The sequence below is a fragment of the Muntiacus reevesi genome, chromosome 13 (genome assembly GCF_963930625.1).
Source record: "Muntiacus reevesi chromosome 13, mMunRee1.1, whole genome shotgun sequence".
In the NCBI taxonomy this organism is placed as follows: domain Eukaryota; kingdom Metazoa; phylum Chordata; class Mammalia; order Artiodactyla; family Cervidae; genus Muntiacus; species Muntiacus reevesi.
Window position 1 is genome coordinate 4,135,680 of NC_089261.1, and position 21,574 is coordinate 4,157,253.

Here is a 21,574-nt window from a genome sequence, read left to right on the forward strand (position 1 = left end):
CTTTAAGACCTGTGGTTCAAGCAGTGTTGGGCAAGAGTTCATGGCTCTGTAGACCAACAAGTGTGAGACAGATAAAGTTCAAACTTCTGTGCCTTTTACATAGAACACAGGTTTGGCCTGAGTGGGTGGTGCCACCACTGGCTACTCGTCCCCAGTGAAAGGCTGTCCTGTAGGTGGACCAGACTGTAAGGGACCCGTTGGCAGCTGCCAAGATACCTAAAACATCTTCAGAATTCCACTGGAGGGTTCTGCCCTTTTTTGCAGATGGAACCTCTGAGGCTTCCTTCAGAAGGACCATATTGCTCTTGGTTCCCTAAGAAAGTGGACAGGCAGCTTGGCCATGGGAGGCAGAGCTACAGAAGAATATGCCTTCTCTGCTGCCACACTTCAGGGCTCTGACTGTCCTCAACACTGCTGGAGGCACCCTCTCCATAGTGAGCAAGACAGACTGGACAGAGAAAAGAGTTTGGTGAGGGACCTCCCACTCAGCAATGAGCCAGAATGTTGCAAGCCTGTGTTTCAACCTGGCAGTTTTCATCTAGTAACTTGCAATGTGCCTGCCCCAGCTAGGACTCCTGATGGATCCTGCAGAAACCTTTCAGTTCACAAGGTGTCAGACAAATCACTGCCCATTCTGGGTTCCCCTTCTCCAAAAAGAGTTGGATGACAGTATAAGTTTTCTGACTTACCAAGCTGAATTCACCAGAAATTTATCCAGAGGCCCACAGAGGTGGCAAATAACTGAACTGGTCTCATAGCAAGGAGAGACAAGAAAGCCTCAAGTGAGAGGAAAACAACAGACTGGGAAAAACTATAGAGATCTCTTTAAGAAAATTAGAGCTACCAAGGGAACATTTCATGCAAAGATGGGCACAATAAAGGACAGAAATGTCAAGGACCTAACAAAGCAGAAGAAATGAAAAGGTGGCAAGAAATACACAGAACTGTACACAAAACGTCTTAAGGACCCAGATAACCTAGAGCCAGACATCCTGGAGTGTGAAGTCAAGTGGGTCTTAGGAAGCATTACTACAAACAAAGCTGGAGGTGATGGAATTCCAGCTGAGCTATTTCAAATCCTAAAAGATGATGCTGTGAAAATGCTGCACTCAATATGACAGAAAATTTGGAAAACTCAGCAGTGGCCACAGTTTTCATTCCAATCCCAAAGAAGGGCAATGTCAAAGAACGTTCAAATTTCTGTACAATTGCACATTTCGTATGTTAGCAAGATTATGCTCAAAATCCTTCAAGCTAGGCTTCAGCAGTACGGTGAACCTAGAAATTCCAGACGTACAGCTGAATTTAGAAAACACAGTGGAACCAGAGATCAAATTGCCAACATCCACTGGATCACTGAAAAAGCAAGGGAATTCCAAGAAAACATCTACTACTTCATTGACTAAGCTAAAACCTTTGTGTTGATCAGAACAAACTGGAAAATTCTTCAAGAGATGGGAATACCACACCACCTTAACTGTCTCCTGAGAAACCTGTATGCAGGACAAGAAGCAACAGTTAGAACCAGACATGGAACAACAGACTGGTTCAAAATTGGGAAAGGAGTACATCAAGACTGTAATACTGTCACCCTGCTTATTTAACTTATATGCAGAGTACATAATCAGAAATGCTGGGCTGGAAGAATCACAAGCTGGAAGGAATCAAGACTGCCAGGAGAAGTATCAACGACCTCAGATATGCAGATCATACTGTTTAATGGCAGAACACGAAGAGGAACTAAAGAGCCTCTGGGTGAAAGTGAAAGAGGACAGTGAAAAAGCTGGCTTAATACTCACTATTCAAAAAATGAAGGTCATGGCATCCAGTCCCATCACTTCATGGCAATTAGAAGGGGAAATAGTGGAAACAATGACAGATTTTATTTTCATGGGGTCCAGAATCACTGCAGACAGTAACTGCAGCCATGAAATTAAGACGCTTGTTTTTTGGAATAAAAGCTATGACAAACCTAGACAGCATATTAAAAGCAGAGACACCACTGTGCTGACAAAGGTTCATCTAGTCAAAGCAAATGGTTTTTTCCAGTAGTCACATAAGGACTTGGCAGTCGGACCATAAAAAAGACTATAAACACCGAAGAATCGATGCTTTTGAATTGTGGTGCTGGAGAAGATTCTTCAGAGTCCCTTGGACAACAAGGAGATCAAACCAGTCCATCCTAAAGGAAATCAACCCTGAATATTCACTGAAAGGACTGATGCTAAAGCTGAAGCTCCAATACTCGGGCCACCTGGTGTGAAGAGCCGAGTCATAGGAAAAGACCCTGATGCTGGGAAAGATTGAGGGCAAGAGGAGAAGGGGACGACAGAGGATGAGATGGATGGCATCACCGACTCAGTGGACAGTTTGAGCAAACTCAGGGAGCTAGTCAAGGAGTTTCTCACGCAAAATCATCAACTACCACAACACAGCATTAGCCCTAGTACTGGCTGCAACTCACCTGGTCCCGGCCCTCGGCCATCACTCTCCAGTGGCTTTTCGGGTGTCCAATGCTCACACCCATCCGGGAGCCTGCCTTCTTCGAGGCCACCAACGGTTGCGAGAGAAGCAACCCCCGCCCCCCAACGGTACCCTCTCCCAGTCTCGAGGCAGATGTGCAACTGTCCGTGCGTGGCGCTGACGCCCGGCGCGTGCGTGGCGCTGACGTCAGCGATTGCTCCACGCCATGCGCATGCGCCTTAGAAACATCAAGAGCCACCGCCCCCCCCTCCCCCACCCCCGCCCCGACTTGCCCAAGTCAGATGTGCTGGCGTCAGTGGCGAGGCGGTCAGACCCGGCTATGTGAGGCCCGCCCTGGGCCCACCCTGGGGACTGAGGCCTCGAGGGTCTCACGCTAGGGCCCGTGGAAGGCATTGGGAATCCAAGCAGAGAAGCAGAGATTTTTATTTTTTTCCCCGCCGGAGTCCGCATATTCAACCTGGAGACAGGTGAAACTTTTTCCCTGGTTGGTTTCCAACTCTTGTGGCTTACAGAAAGCTGTTTTGTATCAGTATCCTTAATGGTGCGGTGCTTTTGCATCTGCAAGACGGACGACCCACAAGGGAAGCTGCATGTGTTCCGTATCTTCTCCGGGTATCCCCTGAAGACCCAGCCGTCTGTAGGCCTCTTAAAACTTGAGGCCTAAGCCTCTCACAACCTGAGGCCTCTTGTCTTGCTCACAACTTCCGTTTTTTCTGCTGGTTTATCTGTGCTCGCGGTTTAATTGTTCAATCGTGTCCAAACCAACTCTTGAGACCCCGTGGACTGTAGCCTGCCAGGCTCCCCTGTCCATAGGATTTATCTGTGCTAGGCTTGGTTTGTGGTGTTTCTTGAAAGGTTTTGGGGTTTCCTCTCACGTTTAAGAGATCTGTTCCCCCTCTACCCAATTCTCTTGTATTTTGTCACACTGTTTTAAAGTTCTTTTCGGTGTCTCCCCTCCGTGTGGGAAATATTTTAGTATCAGCGGTAAGGCAGGAGTCAAATTTTGGTTTTGATGTTTCCAGATGGAAATTCACTTATGCCAGCCCCATTTTTTTTTTTTTGGCTGCACTGGATCTTTGTTGAGGCCTCTTGGTTGGTGCACGCAAGCTTTCTTTAGTTCTGAGAGAGGGGATTACTCTGTATGGTAGCAGTGCGCCAGCCTCTCATTGTGGTTGCTTCTCTTGTTGCGCAGAATGGGTGCTGGGGCTTCGGTAGTTGCCCGCTGGTGGGCTCAGTGGTCGTGGCGCACTGGGCTCAGTTGTCCCGAGGCATGTGGAATCTTAGGTCCTGGACCAGGATTCGAACCTGTGCCCTGCACTGTCAGGCAGATTCTTAAATTGCTGGATCACCAGGGAAGTCCCAGTCTCATTTATTAATGGCCCATGTTGGCCCTTATTTATATTTCATTCTATTTAGTTTTCAACTTGTTAGGCTTGAGGTGATGCTTACATGTATCAGTGGAGACATCGTGTTACCTGCTGGACAGGTGATTCCGATGCGAAGGGTGAGGTTCTTGGTGAAACGAACATTGGAGGCATCATCAGCATATAGATGGATCAATCTTCCTTGCTGTTTTTCTTATTAAAATATTTTTCCAGACTATTCTTAGAATTTCTCCTCACATGAAATTTAAAATCACGGTTGTCCAATTTTCTCCCATTCCTGCGCACCCCCAACCAAGTTCCATTGGGATTTAAATTACAAATTGTGCTAAATTTAGATGTAAGGGGAGGGTTGATATTTTTATGATTTTAAATTTCCCGATGATATGAAATGGTTTTCCATTTGTTTGAATCCTTTACATGTTCTAATAAGATTTTACTATTTCTTCATATGGGTTCTGTAACTTTCTGATTTTATTCCTATATAATCACTATTGTGAATGCAATTTTCTTCTTCATTTCTATTCCTGGTTATTAATATGTAAAAATCGAATTGTTTAACATAATTTATTTTCTATCTTATGAACTCTGGTAGTTTAAAAAATAAAACCCGTATTTTATAAATCAAATGTGCAGATTTGCCAGTGTGCCGTTTCAATTGCTGAACCTCTGAAACAGTGTTGCATAACTAATTATTCAAATCTTTTTGTTGATGAGGATGAAAATTCATGTTGAAGTTGAGCAGAATGAGCAGAATACTGTCTGTTGGTGACTGGTCTTTTAAAGTGTGGAGTTTCTGTTTTTGTTAAAAGCCTTGGGATGAAGTTTTTTAAACTGGGCTGAAACCGGGGTTGCCAGTCTTGTCTGAGTTGAGCACCAGGGGGCGCCAGTTACACAGACTGAAATGTGGGCTGTGCAGCCTCCATCAGTGTCCCCAGTTGTCAGATGGCTTTTCAGCATCTTGATAAAATCGTGTGGAGTTTTTCACCTTTAATCTACTGTCTTAGAGGTTATTTTTGTTAGACATTGAACACCTGGGTCAGGAAGATTCCCTGGAGGAGGAAATGGCAATCTGCTCCAGTATTCTTGCCTGGAAAATTCAATGGACAGGAGAGCTTGGCAGGCCACAGTTCATTAGGTCATAAAGAATTGGACACGACTGAGCATGCACACACACATATACCCACAAAAGGAAACTGTTTATAAAATATTTGCAAGATAGGAAGAGTATGCAGTGTGTGTCCATCACCTGGTTTAAGAAAACACTTTATTATTACTTTATAATCCCTGTGTGTTCCTCCTTTCCTGTTTCCTCCTTGCTCAGCGGTAGCTGAGAGAGGAACTGGCAGAAGGCTTGGGGTCTCCAAACGGAGGAAATCGGTTGCAAGTGTCAGACGTTTTTTATCCCTGTCTTAAGCAGCAGGAGGAAACAAACTACAAATGTCAGATTTTTTTCCCTTCTCTATACAAAATTAAAAGGAGGTTTCTTCTGAAATTCTGTGTTGCCATGATGACACCTGGTTCCACCTGAACTTAACTTTTCTCAAACCTTGAGCCAACCAATGCGGTTTTTCTTACGGAAATGTTTTTCTTAAGCTGTGTTAATGAACTATGTATTTACCTTAAACTCTTTCTTCAGGTCAGTTCTGCCTGAGACTTAGAACCGATAATGGCTCAACAGACCAGTATGTTTTACTCATAAAATTGCTCTCCTAACCTCTTTTAATGAAGCTATGTATATTTTTTTAATTAATTGATCTTTTATTGAAGGATAATTGCTTTACAGAAATTGGCTGTTTTCTGTCAAACCTCAACATGAATCAGCCGTAGGTGTATATATGTCCCCCGCCTTTTGAAACTCCCTCCCATCTCCCTCCCCACCTCACCCCTCTAGGTTGACACAGAGGCCCTGTTTGAGTTTCCTGAGCCATACAGCAAGTGCCCATTGGCTATCTATCTTACATATGGTAATGCAAGTTTCCATGTTATCTTTCTGTACATCTCACCCTCTCCTCCCCTCTCCTCATGTTCATAAGTCTATTCTCTATATCTGTTTCTCCATTGTTGCCCTGTAAATAAATTCTTCAGTACCATTTTTCTAGATTCCGTAGATGAGAATACAGTGTTTACCTTTTTCTTTCTGACTCACTTCACTCTGTATGATAGGTTCTAGGTTCATCCGCCTCATTAGAACTGACTCAAATGCATTCCTTTCTATGGCTGAGTAATACTCCATTGTGTATATGTACCACCACTTCTTTATCCATTCATCTGTCGATGGACAACTAGGTTGCTTCCATGTTCTAGCTGTTGTAAATAGCGCTATATATATTTGCTTGGAAACCTGCCTTTCTTGAGGATTCACGTCAGTTGTTTTATGGCCCAGGATGACTACCTTGTGCCAGTGTTATCTCAAAATGTATGTTGTGAGTGAGGGGCCTGGTGGCACTCTGAGTTTCGAGACATTTCCTTCCTCTAATTAGCAGCCTGCTGATAGGTATATAACATCCTGCAGAAGACTAGCAGGGGGTACTCGCTCTTCCCGCTTCTGATGTCTGTGTCAGAAGCGTTCTCTGTCTTTTCAGTTCAGTCCAGTCTTGTCCGACTCTTTGCAACCCCTTGGACTGCAGCACACCAGGCTTCTCTGTCCATCACCAACTCCCGGGGCTTACTCAAACTCATCTCAGTGAGGCCATCCAACCATCTCATCCTCTGTCGTCCCTTTCTCCTCCCACATTCAATCCCTCCCAGCATCAGGATCTTTTCCAAGGAGTCAGCTCTTCACATCAGATGGCCAAAATATTGGAGTTTCAGCTTCAGCATCAGTCCTTCCAATGAACACTCAGGACTGATTTCCTTTAGGATGGACTGGTTGGATCTCCTTGCTGGCCGAGTCTTCTCCAACACCACAGTTCAAAACCATCAATTCTTTGGCACTCAGCTTTCTTTATAGTCCAGATCTCACATTCATACATGACTACTGGAAAAACCAAAGCTCTGACTAGATGGATCTTTGTTGGCAAAGTAATGTCTCTGCTTTTTAATATGCTGTCTAGGTTGGTCGTAACTTTTCTTCCAAGGAGTAAGTGTCTCTTAATTTCTTGGCTGCAGTCACCATCTTCAGTGATTTTTGAGCCCCTCAAAATAAAGTCTGTCACTGTTTCCACTGTTTCCCCATCTATTTGCCATGAAGTGATGAGACCAGATGCATGATCTTAGTTTTCTGAATGTTGAGTTTTAAGCCAACTTTTTCACTCACCTCTTTGACTTTCATCAAGAGGCTCTTTAGTTCTTCTTCACTTTCTACCTTAAGGGTGGTATCATCTGCATATCTGAGGTTATTGATATTTCCCCCAGCAATCTTGATTCCAGCTTGTGCTTCATCCACCTTGACATTTTGCATGAAGTACTCTGTATATAAATTAAATAAGCAGGGTGTCAATATGCAGCCTTGACCTACTCCTTTCCTGATTTGGAACCAGTCTGTTGTCACATGTCCAGTTCTAACTGTTGCTTCTTGACCTGCATACAGATTCTCCTGAGGCAGGTCAGGTGGTCTGGTATTCCCATCTCTTGAAGAATTTTCCATAGTTTGTTGTGATCCACACAGTCAAAGGCTTTGGCATAGTCAATAAAGCAGAAGTAGATATTTTTCTGGAACTCTCTTGCTTTTTCAGTGATCCAACGAATGTTGGCAATTTGATCTCTAGTTCCTCTGCCTTTTCTAAATACAGCTTGAACATCTGGAAGTTCACAGTTCACGTACTGTTGAAGCCTTGGAAAATCCAAGCCTTGGCTCGGAGAATTTTGAGTATTACTTTGCTAGCATGTAAGATGAGTGCAATTGTGTGGTAGTTTGAACATTCTTTGGCATTGCCCTTCTTTGTGATTGGAATGAAAACTGACCTTTTCCAGTCCTGTGGCCACTGCTGAGTTTTCCAGATTTGCTGGCATATTGAGTGTAGCACTTTCACAGCGTCATCCTTTAGGATTTGAAATAGCTCAACTGGAATTACATCACCTTCACTAACTTTGTTCATAGTGATGCTTCCTAAGGCCCACTTGATTTTGTATTCCAGGATGTCTGGCTCTAGGTGAGTGATCACATCATCATGGTTATCTGGGTCATGAAGATCTTTTTTATATAGTTTTTCTGTGTATTTTTGCCACCTCTTCTTAATATCTTCTGCTTCTGTTAGGTCCAAACCATTTCTGCCCTTTATTGTGCCCATCTTTGCATGAAATGTTCCTTTGGTATTATTGTGGAATCTGGAGTTGCAAAACACACCTCAAAGGACACTCAAAACAGTGAACTACAGTTTATTACGCCAGTGGGTCCAAGGGGTATCAGTTCCCAACAAGGACCCTGATGTTTTTGAGAGGTTCAGTTTTATACCCCCCACTACATGATTGGTTACATGTTAATAATCTTTTTGTTGTTATGACTGAGTTTTACAACAAGTAGGTGCTAGGAGAACAAACAATTAAGTTTAAAGGGGGGGGGGGACAATGATTATACATCAAGGGGGGATGTTTCCATGGTTAATCTAACAGGGGCAGCCTGACCTCAGCTACAGTCTCCATTTGCCAGCTGTAGGGAGGGAGGTTTCCAGGAGACCTGGTTTTCACTAGCAGCGGTTTCCTCACTCTTGGGCAGGGTTCAGGCCCAGTTCACATCCTGTCTTTAAGATGGATGAGAGGCTTCAGGATGAAGTATCGCCTGCTTTCCTCACACTGGCCCCAACAGTATCTCTGATTTTCTTGAAGAGAGCTCTAGTCTTTCCCATTCTGTTTGCATTGATCTGTTTCTTTGCATTGATCACTAAGGAAGGCCTTCTTATCTCTCCTTGCTATTCTTTGGAACTCTGCATTCAAATAAATGGGTATGTCTTTCCTTTTCTCCTTTGCCTTTAGCTTCTTTTCTATTCTCAGCTATTTGTAAGGGCTCTTTAGACATCCATTTTGCCTTTTTGCATTTCTTTTTCTTGGGATGGTCTTGATCACTGCCTCCTGTCACGAATTTCCATCCATAGTTCTTCAGGCACTCTGTCTCTTTTATACTTTAATAAACTTTATCACACGAAAGCTCTGAGCGATCAAGCCTTGTTAATGGCCCCCAATTGAATTCCGCTTCTCCGGAGGCCAAGAATCCCGGCAACTTTCACAGCCCAGCAACAACCTTTGGTAACCACGGTCCAGAATTCTGTGCTTTTCTTTGCTCTTTTTATACTTCCACCACATTGGTTTGTATTTCTAAATACGTGTTTTGTTTTGCCTGTTTTTGAACTTAAATGAATATAGTGTTCTATTTACTGTTCTGCAGTTTGCTTTCTTTTCAATACTATGTTCCAGAAGTTCATCCATGTTGTTGAGTGTAGCTATAATTTATTAATCTTCACTACTATGTAGTAGTGCTGAACACAGCAACGAAAACAAATTACATCTACCATGAAACATGGAAGTGCTAGTTGCTCAGTTGTGTCCGACTCTTTGCCACCCTGTGGACTGTGGTGCACCAGGCTTCTCTGTCCGGGAAATTGTCCAAGCAGGAATACTGGAGTGGATTGTCATTCCCTTCTCCAGGGGATCTTCCCGACCCAGGGATGGAACCTGAGTATCCTGCATTGCAGGCGTACCACAGTTTTAAAAATCCATGTCTCTATGATTGACATTTGGGTTGTTTCTAGCTTTTTGCTATTACAGTACATTTGTGGACATTCGTGTTCATGTCTCCTGTTGCATGGATAATCCTTGGAGTACACTTGCTCCAACATGGGCCATGCCCAGATCAAATTTACTAGGTAATGCTGATTTTTTCCAAGAAGCGATTGTATCAGTTTACATGCCCATTGGCACCAAGTGCTTCATTCCTGTACTTCCTCACCTACCGTTGATATTGCTTCACCTACCCTTGATATTGCTAAACTTGACTTGTTTTTTTGCAGTTTGATGGCTGTGTAGTGTTATCTCATTATGGCTTAATTTGCATTTACCTGATTTCTAATGTGGTTAAGCATCTTTTCATGTCTGTTGACTATTTGGATTTCTTCTTTGGTAAACTGCTTAAGACTTTTGCTTATTTTTGTATTCTTTCATCTTTTTATTGATTTATATTTTTGCATATTTTACATATAGGTTATTTATAAGTTATATGTGTTGAGGAATCTTCCATTATTTAGCATACTTTTTTTCCTTTTTATAGTCTTTTGATGAAAACTCTTAAATTTAACATAGACTAACATCAATCTTTTCTCTTTTGTTGTTTGCATTTCTTGTAACTTGTTTAAGAAATCCTTTTCTATCCTGAGGTCATGAAGATACTGTTTTGTATTGTCTTCTACAGTGTTTATAATTTTGTCTTTCACATGTTTAATTCATCTGAAATTGACTTTTGTATATGGTGTGAGGTAGAGCTCCCGTTCTTTGCTTCTTCCTGATTGTCCTTACACTCCTTATTGAAAAGTCTTACCTTTCTCTGCTAATTGACAGCACAGTCTCTCTTGTATATCAGATGTTCATGTATGAGTCTGTTCCTGGGTTTTTATTGACTTACGTTTGTTTTATCTCTAGGCCAGTACCTCTTTGCCAGTATCTCCAGGCCAGTGACTTAATTATTACAGTTGTAAATAAGTTTTGATGTCTAGTAGAACTAGTTGTGCCGTTTTTTCTGCTTCAAGAGTGTCTTGACTCTTCTTAGTCTTTTATAGTTCTATATAAGTTTTAGAATCATTTTGTCAAGGTTCATGAAAAAAGCTTATGGGGGTTTCATTGGAATTGATTGTATGTCATCAGTTTGAGAAAATTGATATCTTTGTAACTCTTTCAAACAAAGAAGATTGTATAACTCTCCATTAATTTAAATCTTTCTCTAGTGTCTTTCAAGACAGTTTTGTAATTTTCCCTTTAAAAGTCTTATTTGTCTTTTGTTATTGTGTATGTACCTATGTATCCTAGGTATCTGATGATTTTTGATGCTGTTGTAAATACTTTAAAAACTTCATTTCCTGGTAGTTTGTTGCTAGTGAATAAAAATGTAATTGATATTTATATATTGATTATTCTAATTTATGTTTAGATTCTTGTGGGTTTTCTATGATACATTATTTGGGAGCAATGATAATTTTGCCAGTTCTCATATGTTTTTATTTTTCTTGTCTTACTGTATTGACTAGGACTCCCAATACAGTGTTGAATGTAAAGGATAAAAATGGCTATCTTTTGTTTCCTATCTCACAAAGAAAGCCTCTTCTCTTTTGGTAGTTTTGTCATTAATCAGATTAAGGAAGTTTCTTTTTATAACTATTTTTAAGTGTTTTTTTTTCCCTTTTAAGTAGCATGGATGCATGTTGAATTTTATCTCAAGTGTTCTCTGCATCTGTGGAGATGACCATTCAGTGTTTCTTAATTTGTTACTATGGCTAATTTTTCACAGGTTAAACTAACTTTGCACTTCTGGAGTGATTGTAGGTTTTTTATATTGCTCAGTTCAGTTCAGTCACTCAGTCATGTCCAACTCTTTGTGACCCCCTGCTAGATTTGTTAATATGTTGCTTTGAATTGTACCAGCCTGTGAATGACACTAGTTTGTAATTTTCCTTTCCTAGTTGGGCTTTGGCGACCATACTTTACTAGTCTCAAGAAATGAGTTGGGGAACATCTGTCTTGGGATAGTTTCTGTAAGGTTGGTTATTCCTTGGTCAGCTGTGTCTGGAGTTTTGTGTGTTTAATGTGTAAGGCAGTTTTTTTTAACTGATTCAATTTTTTTTAATAGTTATGATACTATTCAGGTTTTTCTAATTTTTGAGTCAGTTTTTATTTTTCTAGAATTTTATCTCAATTTTCAAAGATACTGTTACAGAATTGTTCATAACACCCTTAAAACATCTGTAGCATCTCTCTGTCTTCTTTTCACTCCAAATCTTTTTTGGGTTCATCCGTTATTGTCCTTGTCTTGTCCTTGTCAGTAAACTTTGTCAGTTTTAGTTTTTCTAAGAATCAACTTCAACTTTCTTGGTCCTTTCTATTATGTTTCTTTTCTCTTTCATTAAGTTCTGATCTTTATTTCCTAACTTGCCCTTTGAATTTATCCGAATGTTCATTTTCCTACTCAAATTGAATGTTTAGTTCATTATATTTTAGCCTTTGTTCTGAGCTCTTAGGCTACAAATTTCCCTCTAAATACAGCTTTATCCCTCCAACTAATAATAAATAAATAAATAAATACAGCTTTATCTGTGTCCTTTAAGTTTAGATATATAATATTTTATAATTTCTAATTGTATTTTCTGATTTTTGTTTTCTTCTTTGACCCATGAGTTATTTAAAAGTATATTACTTAATGTTCAAACATGGTTCTTTTTTCAAATTATCTTTTTGTCATTTATTTGAACTGTTTTCATGGTGATCTGAGAATGTGGTCTGTATACCAGTCCTTTGAAACTTGCTGAGGCTTTACAACTGGTCCACGTGTGTGGCTAATATTCATAAATGTTCTATGTGCATTTCAGAAGTAAGTATTTTGCATTTATGTGTAATTCCCTGTATGTGCCCATTATAGCAAGTTGTTAATTGTGTGTTTTGAACCAGTTCTGATACCTTTGTCTGAGACGTCATTACTGGGTGAGATGTGTTGAAGTCTTTGTGATTTGTCTAGTTCTCCTTTTTTATTGTGTCCATTTTACTTTATTTTGAAATATTAGATGCCTAGGAGTTTTAGAACTTTGAATTTTACTTTTTATTATTATAAAGTGGGTATTTTATTTTCTCAAAGTTTATGTCTATTAATATTTTTTGCCTTAAGGTCTACCTTGTCATTATATTTTAGGTGTTTACTTGTAAGTAGCATGCAGCTGAATTTTGTTTTTATTTTTATATTTTTTGTTCTTACCAGAGCACTTAAGTTACTTAAATTTTGTGTAATTATTATGCATTTGTTATTCACTTATTTCCATCTTATTTGTAATTATTTTTAAAATTTATTTTAATTGGAGGATAATTACAATATTGTGATGGTTTTTGCCATACATCAACATGAATCAGCCACAGGTATACATGTTTCCCCCCATACTGAATCCCCCCCCCACCTTCCTCCCCACCCTATCCCTCCAGACTGACCCAGAGCACTGGCTTTGGGTGCGCTGCCTCATGCATCCAACTTGTATTGGTCATCTGTTTTACATATGGTAGTATAAATGTTTCAGTGCTATTCTCTCAAATTATCCCACCCTCACCTTCTCCCGCTGTGTCCAAAAGTCTGTTCTTTACATCTGTGTCTCCTTTGCTGCCATGCATGTAGGATCATTGTTAGTCTTTCTAAAAATTCCATATATATGTGTTAATATACAGTATTTGTCTTTCTTTTTCTGACTTACTTCACTCTGTATAATAGGCTCCAGTTTTATCCACCTCATTAGGACTGACTCAAGTGCATTCCTTTTTATAGCTGAGTAATATTCCGTTGTGTATATGTACCACAACTTCATTATCCATTCATCTTCTGACAGACATCTAGGTTGCTTCCACATCATAGGGCTGCAGTGAACATTGTAAATAGTGCTACAGTGAACATTGAGGTACATGTGTATCTTTCATTTCTGGTTTCCTTGGGTAGGAAATACAGTGGGTCGTATGGCAGTTCTACTTCCAGTTTTTTAAGGAATCTCCACACTGTTCTCCATAATGGCCGTGCCAGTTTGCATGCCCACCAGTAGTGTAAGAGAGTTCCCTTTTCTCCATCCCCTCTCCAGCATTTATTGTTGGTAGACTTTTTGATGATGGGGATTCTAACCAGCATAAGGTGATATCTCATTGTGGTTTTGATTTGCATTTCTGTAATAATGAGTGATGTTGAGCATCTTTTCATGTGTTTATTAGCCATCTGAATGTCTTCTTTAGAGAAATGTCTGTCCACTTTTTGGTTGGGTTGTTCGTTTTTCTGGTATTGAGCTGCTTGTATATTTTGGAGATATTATTTTCTCCCATCCTGAAGGCTGTCTTTTTACCTTATAGTTTCCTTCATTGTACAAAAGTTTTTAAGTTTAATTAGGTCTCATTTGTTTATTTTTGTTTTTATTTCCACTACTTTGAGAAGTGGGTCATAGACGATCTTGCTGTGATTTATGTCGGAGAGTGTTCTATGTTTTCCTTTAAGAGTTTTGTAGTTTCTGGGGTCTTGTATTTAGGTCTTTAATCCATTTTGAGTTTATTTTTGTGTATGGTGTTAAAAAGTATTCTAATTTCATTCTTTTGAGTGTAGTTGACCAGTTTTTCCAGCACCACTTGTTGAGGAGACTGTTTTCGCCATTGTATATTTTTGCCTCCTTTGTCAAAGATAAGGTGTGCATAGATGCATGGATTTATCTCTAGACGTTCTATTTTGTTCCATTGATCTATATTTCTGTCTTTATGCCAGTACCATACTGTCCTGATGACTGTAGCTTTGTAGTATAGTCTGAAGTCAGGAAGGTTGATTCCTCCAGTTCCATTCTTCAAGATTACTTTGGCTATTTGAGGTCTTCTGTGTTTCCATACAAATTGTGAAATTATTTCTTCTAGTTCTGTGAAAAATGCCATTGGTAGTTAGATGGGGATGCATTGAATGTATAGATTGCTTTAGCTAGTATACTCATTTTCACTATATTGATTCTTCCAATCCACAAACATGGTATATTTCTCCATATATTTGTGTCATCTTTGATTTCTTCCATCAGTGTTTTATAGTTTTCTACATACAGGTCTTTTGTTTCTTTAGGTAAATTTATTCCTGAGTATTTTATTCTTTCCATTGCAATGGTGAATTGGATTGTTTCCTTAATTTCTCTTTCTTATTTTTTGTTGTTCGTGTATAGGAATGCAAGGAATTTCTGTGTATTAATTTTATATCCTGCAACTTTACCATATTCATGGTTTTTCCACCTTATCTACATTTCTTTTTCTTCTTCTTTCCTTTTGATTAACTGAAAATTTCTTCCCCACATACAGTGTTCTTCCTGTATTTTAGAAATGTAATATTCCTATTTTTCTATATGTTTTACATAGTACTTAACTCATCAAAATCTAACTCTATAAGCCATTTTATATTGCTTTAATAAGATATTTTGTTAATGTCTTTATTTTGCTTCGGTTCCTGAAATATATTTTCACTGGGAATACTAACATTTTCTCCTCTACTTTGAAGCAGTCACTTCACTGTTTTCTGGCTTTCTTTGGTGGTCAGAAGAAGTAAACTCTCTGATCAGTGCTCGTTGAGAGTATCCCCCACCCAGATTTGGGTCCTTTTAAAATCTTGTTTTAAATGTCTTGCAATTTCACTATATTTTATTTAGCTGTGGATGTCTTTTTATTTATTCTGACTGGGATTTGTTGGAATTGACTCTCTGTATTGTATATTGGTGTTTCTTGTTAAAAAGTTGGTCTTTTTAGCCGTTAACAGAGTGCTTCTGTTCAATTTTGATTAGACATACATGGGATGTTTTCTCTTTATCTTCCATGTCTCATGTTTTTCATCTCTTTGTGCGTCTGTGTTGTTTTCTGGATAGTTTTCACAGATTGCACTTCCATGTCATTAATATTCTCTTTGTGTGTAGTTTGCTATAAAATTATTCATTATCTTTGGTAATTTTTTAAAATTTTTGTAAGTTCTTTGTAAGTATTTTTGAATGCTTTTAACTTCCTTTTCAAGCCACCTGTTACTAGAAATACATTAAACATGTTTATTTTATATTGTGTCTTGTTAATTTCACTATACTGAGGAGTTTTGTTATGTCTGATTCTGCTGTTATTTTTGTAGGCCATTGCTTATGCCTATTTGTGGTTGTATTTCCCTGTGTGTTTGGAGGTGTTAATACTGTGAGCTGCTCATTTTCCTTGCAGTCTTACGTCTGGGGTTCCATAGGGCCTGGAATGAAGGAGAGAGCCTCTGGGGAGGATTTGCTTCTCTCGTGTGCCTGAGGACATCGCCAGTTTGGGACCATGCTGTATTCTCTACTAGAAGTTTTCTTGGACCATCCTGATAACATTTGGGCTGTGAAGCCAAGTGAGAGTCTACTCCTGATTATACATCCTTAGATTTTTTCCTGCTTTGCTTACGACTGACCTTTAAGACAAGCAATTTTCCTTGCTTTTGTTGATCAGAACTTATTGATTCCCCATCATATTGAAAGTGTAGCCCTATGTGGGCCCAGCTTGAGGAAGAGCATCCCCTACTGGATGGTCTATATCAGGCAGGTCCCCTGAGGCAGTGAAAACAGGCTCAGCCAGTCAGTAACTGGCTGAGAAGCAGGCTTCAGAGCTCTGATCTCCCGAATTTCACACCCGCTTAATTCTTGGCCGGATGATTCCTTATACTTCTTCCAGCTCATGGATGCATTTAAGGTGTTTTAAAGTTTTACCCAGCATGTCTAGTTTTCCACAAAGGATTATCCAGGCACCTAGTCTACCATCCAGAAGGAGAAGTCCTTCTTGAACTGGTTGGTATAATGAATGACTTATAACTAAAAGCTTAACGATTTTGCCCCATTCCTGTATTTCTGTGTAAAACCAGCTTGGACATGTGCTTACGAATTTGGAGTATCAGTTTTTTTTTTTTTTTTCAGTTTTTTGTATGTAGCTAGCTTTTACGTATGTTGGAGAAGGAGATGGCACCCCATCCAGTATTCTTGCCTGGAGAATCCCGTGGACAGAGGAGCCTGGTGGGCTACAGTCCATGGGGTCTCAAGAATCAGACACGACTGCGTGACTAAACCACCACCAGCAGCTTTTATGTGCTGTTGACATTTGGACACATGAAGATTCTGTTCTTCAAGTCCACTCCCTCCCCGAGCATATCCTCCTCCCCTGCCTCCTGGTCAAGCCATCCTGGGGTTGCCTTATCCCTGCCCTTCTCTGCAGTGAGAGCTGCCCCTCCAGCCGCTTGGCCAGGACTCACGGTGCCCGCCTCCCCACAGACGGAAAGGAAGGTTGCCAGTCTTGGACCCCACAGCACGGGGCTGTTGTGACAGATGACTGGCGCCTGGTCCTCACCCTCGTGGCGCCCTGCCTGACCCCCTCTCACCTGGAAATGCCGGCAGTGGGAGCACCACCCACGGGGCCAGACCAACCACCCTTGGTTGGGTCCCAAGAGCTAGTGATCCAAGTTGCTTGGCAACCTGGGGCAACAAAGTGTCCCAGGTAATGGTTGTTGAGCAGCGCTATAACTCACCAGGGCCAGTGTTCCCGTGGAGAGTGGTGAGGGCCTTGCCTTGGCCCCAGGCCAAACGGCGGCTGTCTGCTGGGTGCCGTGTCAGCCCTCTGCAGCCTTCCTCCCCAGACCTTGTCCCACCAGGGCTTCTGCCCCCTTGCCCCATCCAGACCAACACTCCTCCCCTGGGCCACCTGTGGGCTGTCCCCCGCTCTCCTGTGTCGGCCTTGTTTCACCCAGTCGTGGACAGATGCAGGGAGAGGGCCATGGAAAACTCCAAATCCAAGGTTATTTTTATTACTGGTCAGAAGGTGCTCACTCACAAACAGTTTTGCAAAGAGGAACATTGAACAACTCTGCCACAGTCTGTGTGGGGCCACCTGCCCACCCTCCAGTGGGCACCCTAAGGCATTTCATATGTTGGTGTTTTCACTTTTGTATTTTTATAAAAACAGAACCAGTGCTGGAGTAGAAAGTAAAACCCTGTGATGAATTTTCAGGATCAAACCAAAGTGTGAAAGGTTGAAATAGGAGTTCTGAGGGGCTGGGACAGTGGCCACAGGGGTCCAGTCCCATCACCCCCCCTCGGTTGGCAGAAGCCACTGGGAGGGGGTTTGAGGAGAGGGTGGGGCATCGCTGAGAGGAAGGCCAAACTCAGACAGGAGCAGCCTGTCTTCATCATTTTTTCACTTCTATATACCATAGAAATTTAAGCAAAATAGCTATTTTATATATATTTATATCTCATATATATAAACCAGGCAAATAAAGAGTTCAGGGGTGCTGAGATGGGGTACCCCAGGGGCGGGACGCTGGGCTCTCGGGTGCCCAGGCCACCGGCCCAGGCTGGGCCGAGGCTTCGTTCTTATTGCTGACTTGGGCGTGGTTCTGTGGCGGGAGCACCCGCAGGCCGCCAGGCCCCTCGGGGCTGGGGAGCAGCCCAGGGGGCCGGGGCTCCACAGGCGCGGGTGTCCTCAGACCCACATGGCGGCCCCTCGGGGCCCCTTCCCCACCGTGGGTGGGGCTGCAGCTCCAGAGGCTTGTGCTCTCCTGGTTCCCTTCTCTGGGGTCCTGGGCTTCGGGGGCCGGCAGCTCGGAGACAGAGGGCCTTGCTGTTTGAGCTGCAGGGTGCTCCTGACTAGAGGGTCTGGCTTCCTGATGTCTTAGAGAGAAGGGGCTCTTGCCGGGACACTCGTGTGGCAAGAAAGCACACTTGGCAAGTTGCCCACCAAGTGCTGTACTCAAAGTGGTCACTGAACATCTCGGCTGAAAAGAGATGGGAGGGAACTTTTTCTAAAAAACTCGGAAGTGGCTCCCTGGGAGGGGCCGGTTCCTCCCTGGGGGGCTGGTGACTGAGGCAGCCCAGGGCCTGGACCAGCCTGCCTGAGTTGTGGAAACTGGAGCTGGGGGCCCCAGCCAGAGATGAAGGGGGGTGGGCGACCCGGGGCACCTGGGGGCTTGAGAGAACCCGGGTCAGCACTTCCTCCTTCCAAGGTGAGAGCCCCGAAACAGTGTTATTAGAAAACGGAAGGGAAAGGTGGGGCGGGCGGGCCACTGAGGCTGCCCTGAGCGCATTGGACGGGAGGTGGAGCGGGCCCTGCAGGCCCTGCACCTGCAGGGGCGGCGCTCAGAAGATGTTGGGGCACATGTGCCAGTCCTGCCTCTCCTTGGCCTCCCAGTAGCCCCCCTTGTACACGCAGGCCATCTCCCCGGTCAGCGGGTCCAGCTTCTTCTCGAACCACAGCGGCGCGTACACTTCGGCCTCCTTCTCTGCGGGGCGGCACGCGGGGGGCGGGGGTGGGCGACGCGTGCACCCGGGAAAGCCACCCCCGGCCCCTCCCCGCTGCTGGGACGCCCCCGCCTCTCCCACACCCCCTCCTGCCCCGGGAGACCCCGCGGCCCTCCCGCCGGCCCCTCTCCCGCCGCTCACCTTCGTCCGCCCCGCAGCCGCGGGCGCAGGCCTCCAGCCGCCGGCGCCGGTTGACGCGCTGCTTCTCCTCCAGCCGCTGCTTCTCCGAGTTGGCCTCGTCCCACTGGCCCTTCTCCATGAGCCGCTGGTCCGGCCGCAGGCGGCTGTCTGTGGGCGCCACGCCCTCCTCGTGCTCGTTGAGAGTCAGGGCCAGTTCGGAGAAGTAGTACATGTTCTCCGCGTTGTCCCTGCGGTCCCGCGGGAGGAGCAGTCAGGACACCTCTGCTTCCCTCCCGTGTGTCCGCCCGCTGAACCCCACACGCGGCCTGGAGGCCCCCCCACCCCTTCCTGCCTGCATCTTGCAGGCTCCACGACCTGCATCTCTTCTGCTGCCTTACACCTCTCTGGGAACTTGCCCCTTTCATCTAACTTTTCATGTCATCTGCCTGAAGTGTTTCACAATGTCACACCTCCTCTAATGTGTGTGTGAAAGCATGTCCTGTGCTGCTTTTTTGAAGCCTTAAATTTAGAAGCTGCCCGTACTGCTGCTTTTTTGGACCTCAGGCGCTTTGGATTAGTCCTGGTACTTGGTACACTGGCCCTTACATGGCCTGCTTGTATTAATGCAACCTTCCCACCTAACCAAAAAGTAGAATCCTACAAGATCTACATGTCACCGTAGGGAAGACTCACCAGTCCACTCCCTTCTCTGGGAGCCACTGGCAGGTCTCCTGGGTTTATCAGTCCTTTGCTTTCCTTTTAGTACAATTTTATTGCATCTTTGTGTATCCTTAAGTGTGTATGTATGTCTGTGTATGTATTTTAGTTACTTGTTTTTAAGTATAAAAAGAATTTCATGATATATATGACCTTCTGGGACTTGCTTTTTTAGACTTAATATTACTAAGATTTAACTATATCGTATGTTGCTGTTCATTTGTTTCAACTACTGTAAATACTGCACTATGTGAATATACTGGTTACTCATCCTATAAATTTGGGTTCCTTCAGTTGTTTCCAAGTTTTTGCTTTGGAGTAATCTTACGCATGTTTCTTGTTATACACTTATAGGAATTCTCTTGAGTGCCTAAGAGTGGGATTTCTGGGCTGCAGAGTTTGTGATGTCCTTCTTTAGGAGGTAAGCTCACACTGCTTTCCGTCATGGTCCTATCAGCTCACACTCCCACCAGTGATGTATAAGAGATACTGTGGATCCATATCTTCAACACTCGATATCACCAGACTTTTCATTTTTTTCAAATCAAACGATGGTAAAACTGCATACCTCATATGGTTTTGATTTGCATTTCCCTGATTACTAATGATGTTGATAATATTCCTATGATGACTGGCCATGTTTCTTTTTCTGCGAAATTCTTGTTAATGACCCTTGCACTTTCCTTGCACATTGTTTTTGCTTTATTAGTTAGAAGTTTTTAAACTTTTATTTATTTTTGGCTGTGCTGGGTCTTGGTCGCTCTAGGTGCGGTAAGCAGGGGCCGCTCTCCAGGTGCGGTGCTTCTCCCTGCGTCGATTTCTCTGGCTGTGGAGCAGTCTCCAGGGCGTGAGGGCTGCAGGAGCTGCAGCTCCCGGGCGCTGGAGCACAGGCTCAGGAGTTGTCGTGCGCAGACTTAGTTGCATGTCTGGGATCTTCCCAGACCAGGGATTGAACCCATGTCTCCTGCACTGCTGGGAGGATTCTTTACCATTGACTCACCAGGGAAGCCCTAGGTAGGTCATCTTTATGTATTCTTTTTTAAATTATTATTTTTAATTGGAGTAGAATACGTACGTATTCTTAATATTAATTGTCAGGTGTATATATTGTGATTACTTTCTCCAAGTTTATTGTCTTTTCACTTTCTTTAAATCATCTTTTAATGAGCAAATTTCTTTTAATTAACAAGTTTAATTGAATACATCAGTGTTATTGTCTTACTTAATATGTAGTTCCTTAAGTTTTAGAAGATACTCATCCATATTTCCTACTTAGAGTTTAACTGTTTAACAGTAAGTCAGACTTAATACTTATTCTAAGTCCTTTATTTGGAGCTGATTTTTGTTACAATGTGAGGGAGAGAGTCACTTAATCTTTTTCTGTACGGATAACCATTTTCTCTAGATCCTTTTAGTGGATGGTGCCATCTTTGCATGGATAGGATAATGCCACCTTTGTTATGGAGCCGAGATATATACATATCCACTATATATACATATAACACTATTCTGTTAAACTACAGCTTCAAAATAAGTCCTGGGGTCTAGTAGGGCAAGTCCTCTTTTTTCTGTTCTTCTTTAGAAATATCCTGGCCCTTTATTCTTTAATATAAATTTGAAAATCATAATATCAAGTTCCATGAATAGTTCAGTATTGGGATTTTGCTTATTTGCTGACTCTGTGTGTGCCAAGTCACTTAAGTTGTATCCGACTCTTTGTGCTGGCGTGGACTGTAGCCCGCTGGGCCTCTCTGTCCATGGGGTTCTCCAGGCAAGGACAGCGAGGTTGCCATGCCCTCCTCCAGGGGATCTTCCCAAGTCAGGGACTGAGCCCGTGTCTCTCATGTCCCCTGCATTGGCATGTGGTTCTTTAGCACTGAGCCACCGGGAAAACCACTACTGGGA

At 42.7% G+C, this 21,574-nt stretch overlaps 1 protein-coding gene across 2 annotated transcripts in view; it reads right to left on the reverse strand.

Moving 5' to 3' along the window:
• Positions 1–17,320: 17,320 nt before the first annotated feature.
• The window catches only part of OSBP2 (oxysterol binding protein 2), a 119,604-nt gene continuing 115,350 nt past the window's right edge, over positions 17,321–21,574 (reverse strand). For both annotated transcript variants that reach the window (XM_065904103.1, XM_065904104.1), the window contains 2 exons: positions 18,974–19,200; positions 17,321–18,813 (listed from right to left, as the gene is read on the reverse strand). In XM_065904103.1, the coding sequence (XP_065760175.1) occupies positions 18,671–18,813; positions 18,974–19,200 (370 nt within the window). In that variant the 3' untranslated portion in view covers positions 17,321–18,670. The remainder of the gene's footprint in view (positions 18,814–18,973; positions 19,201–21,574) is intronic.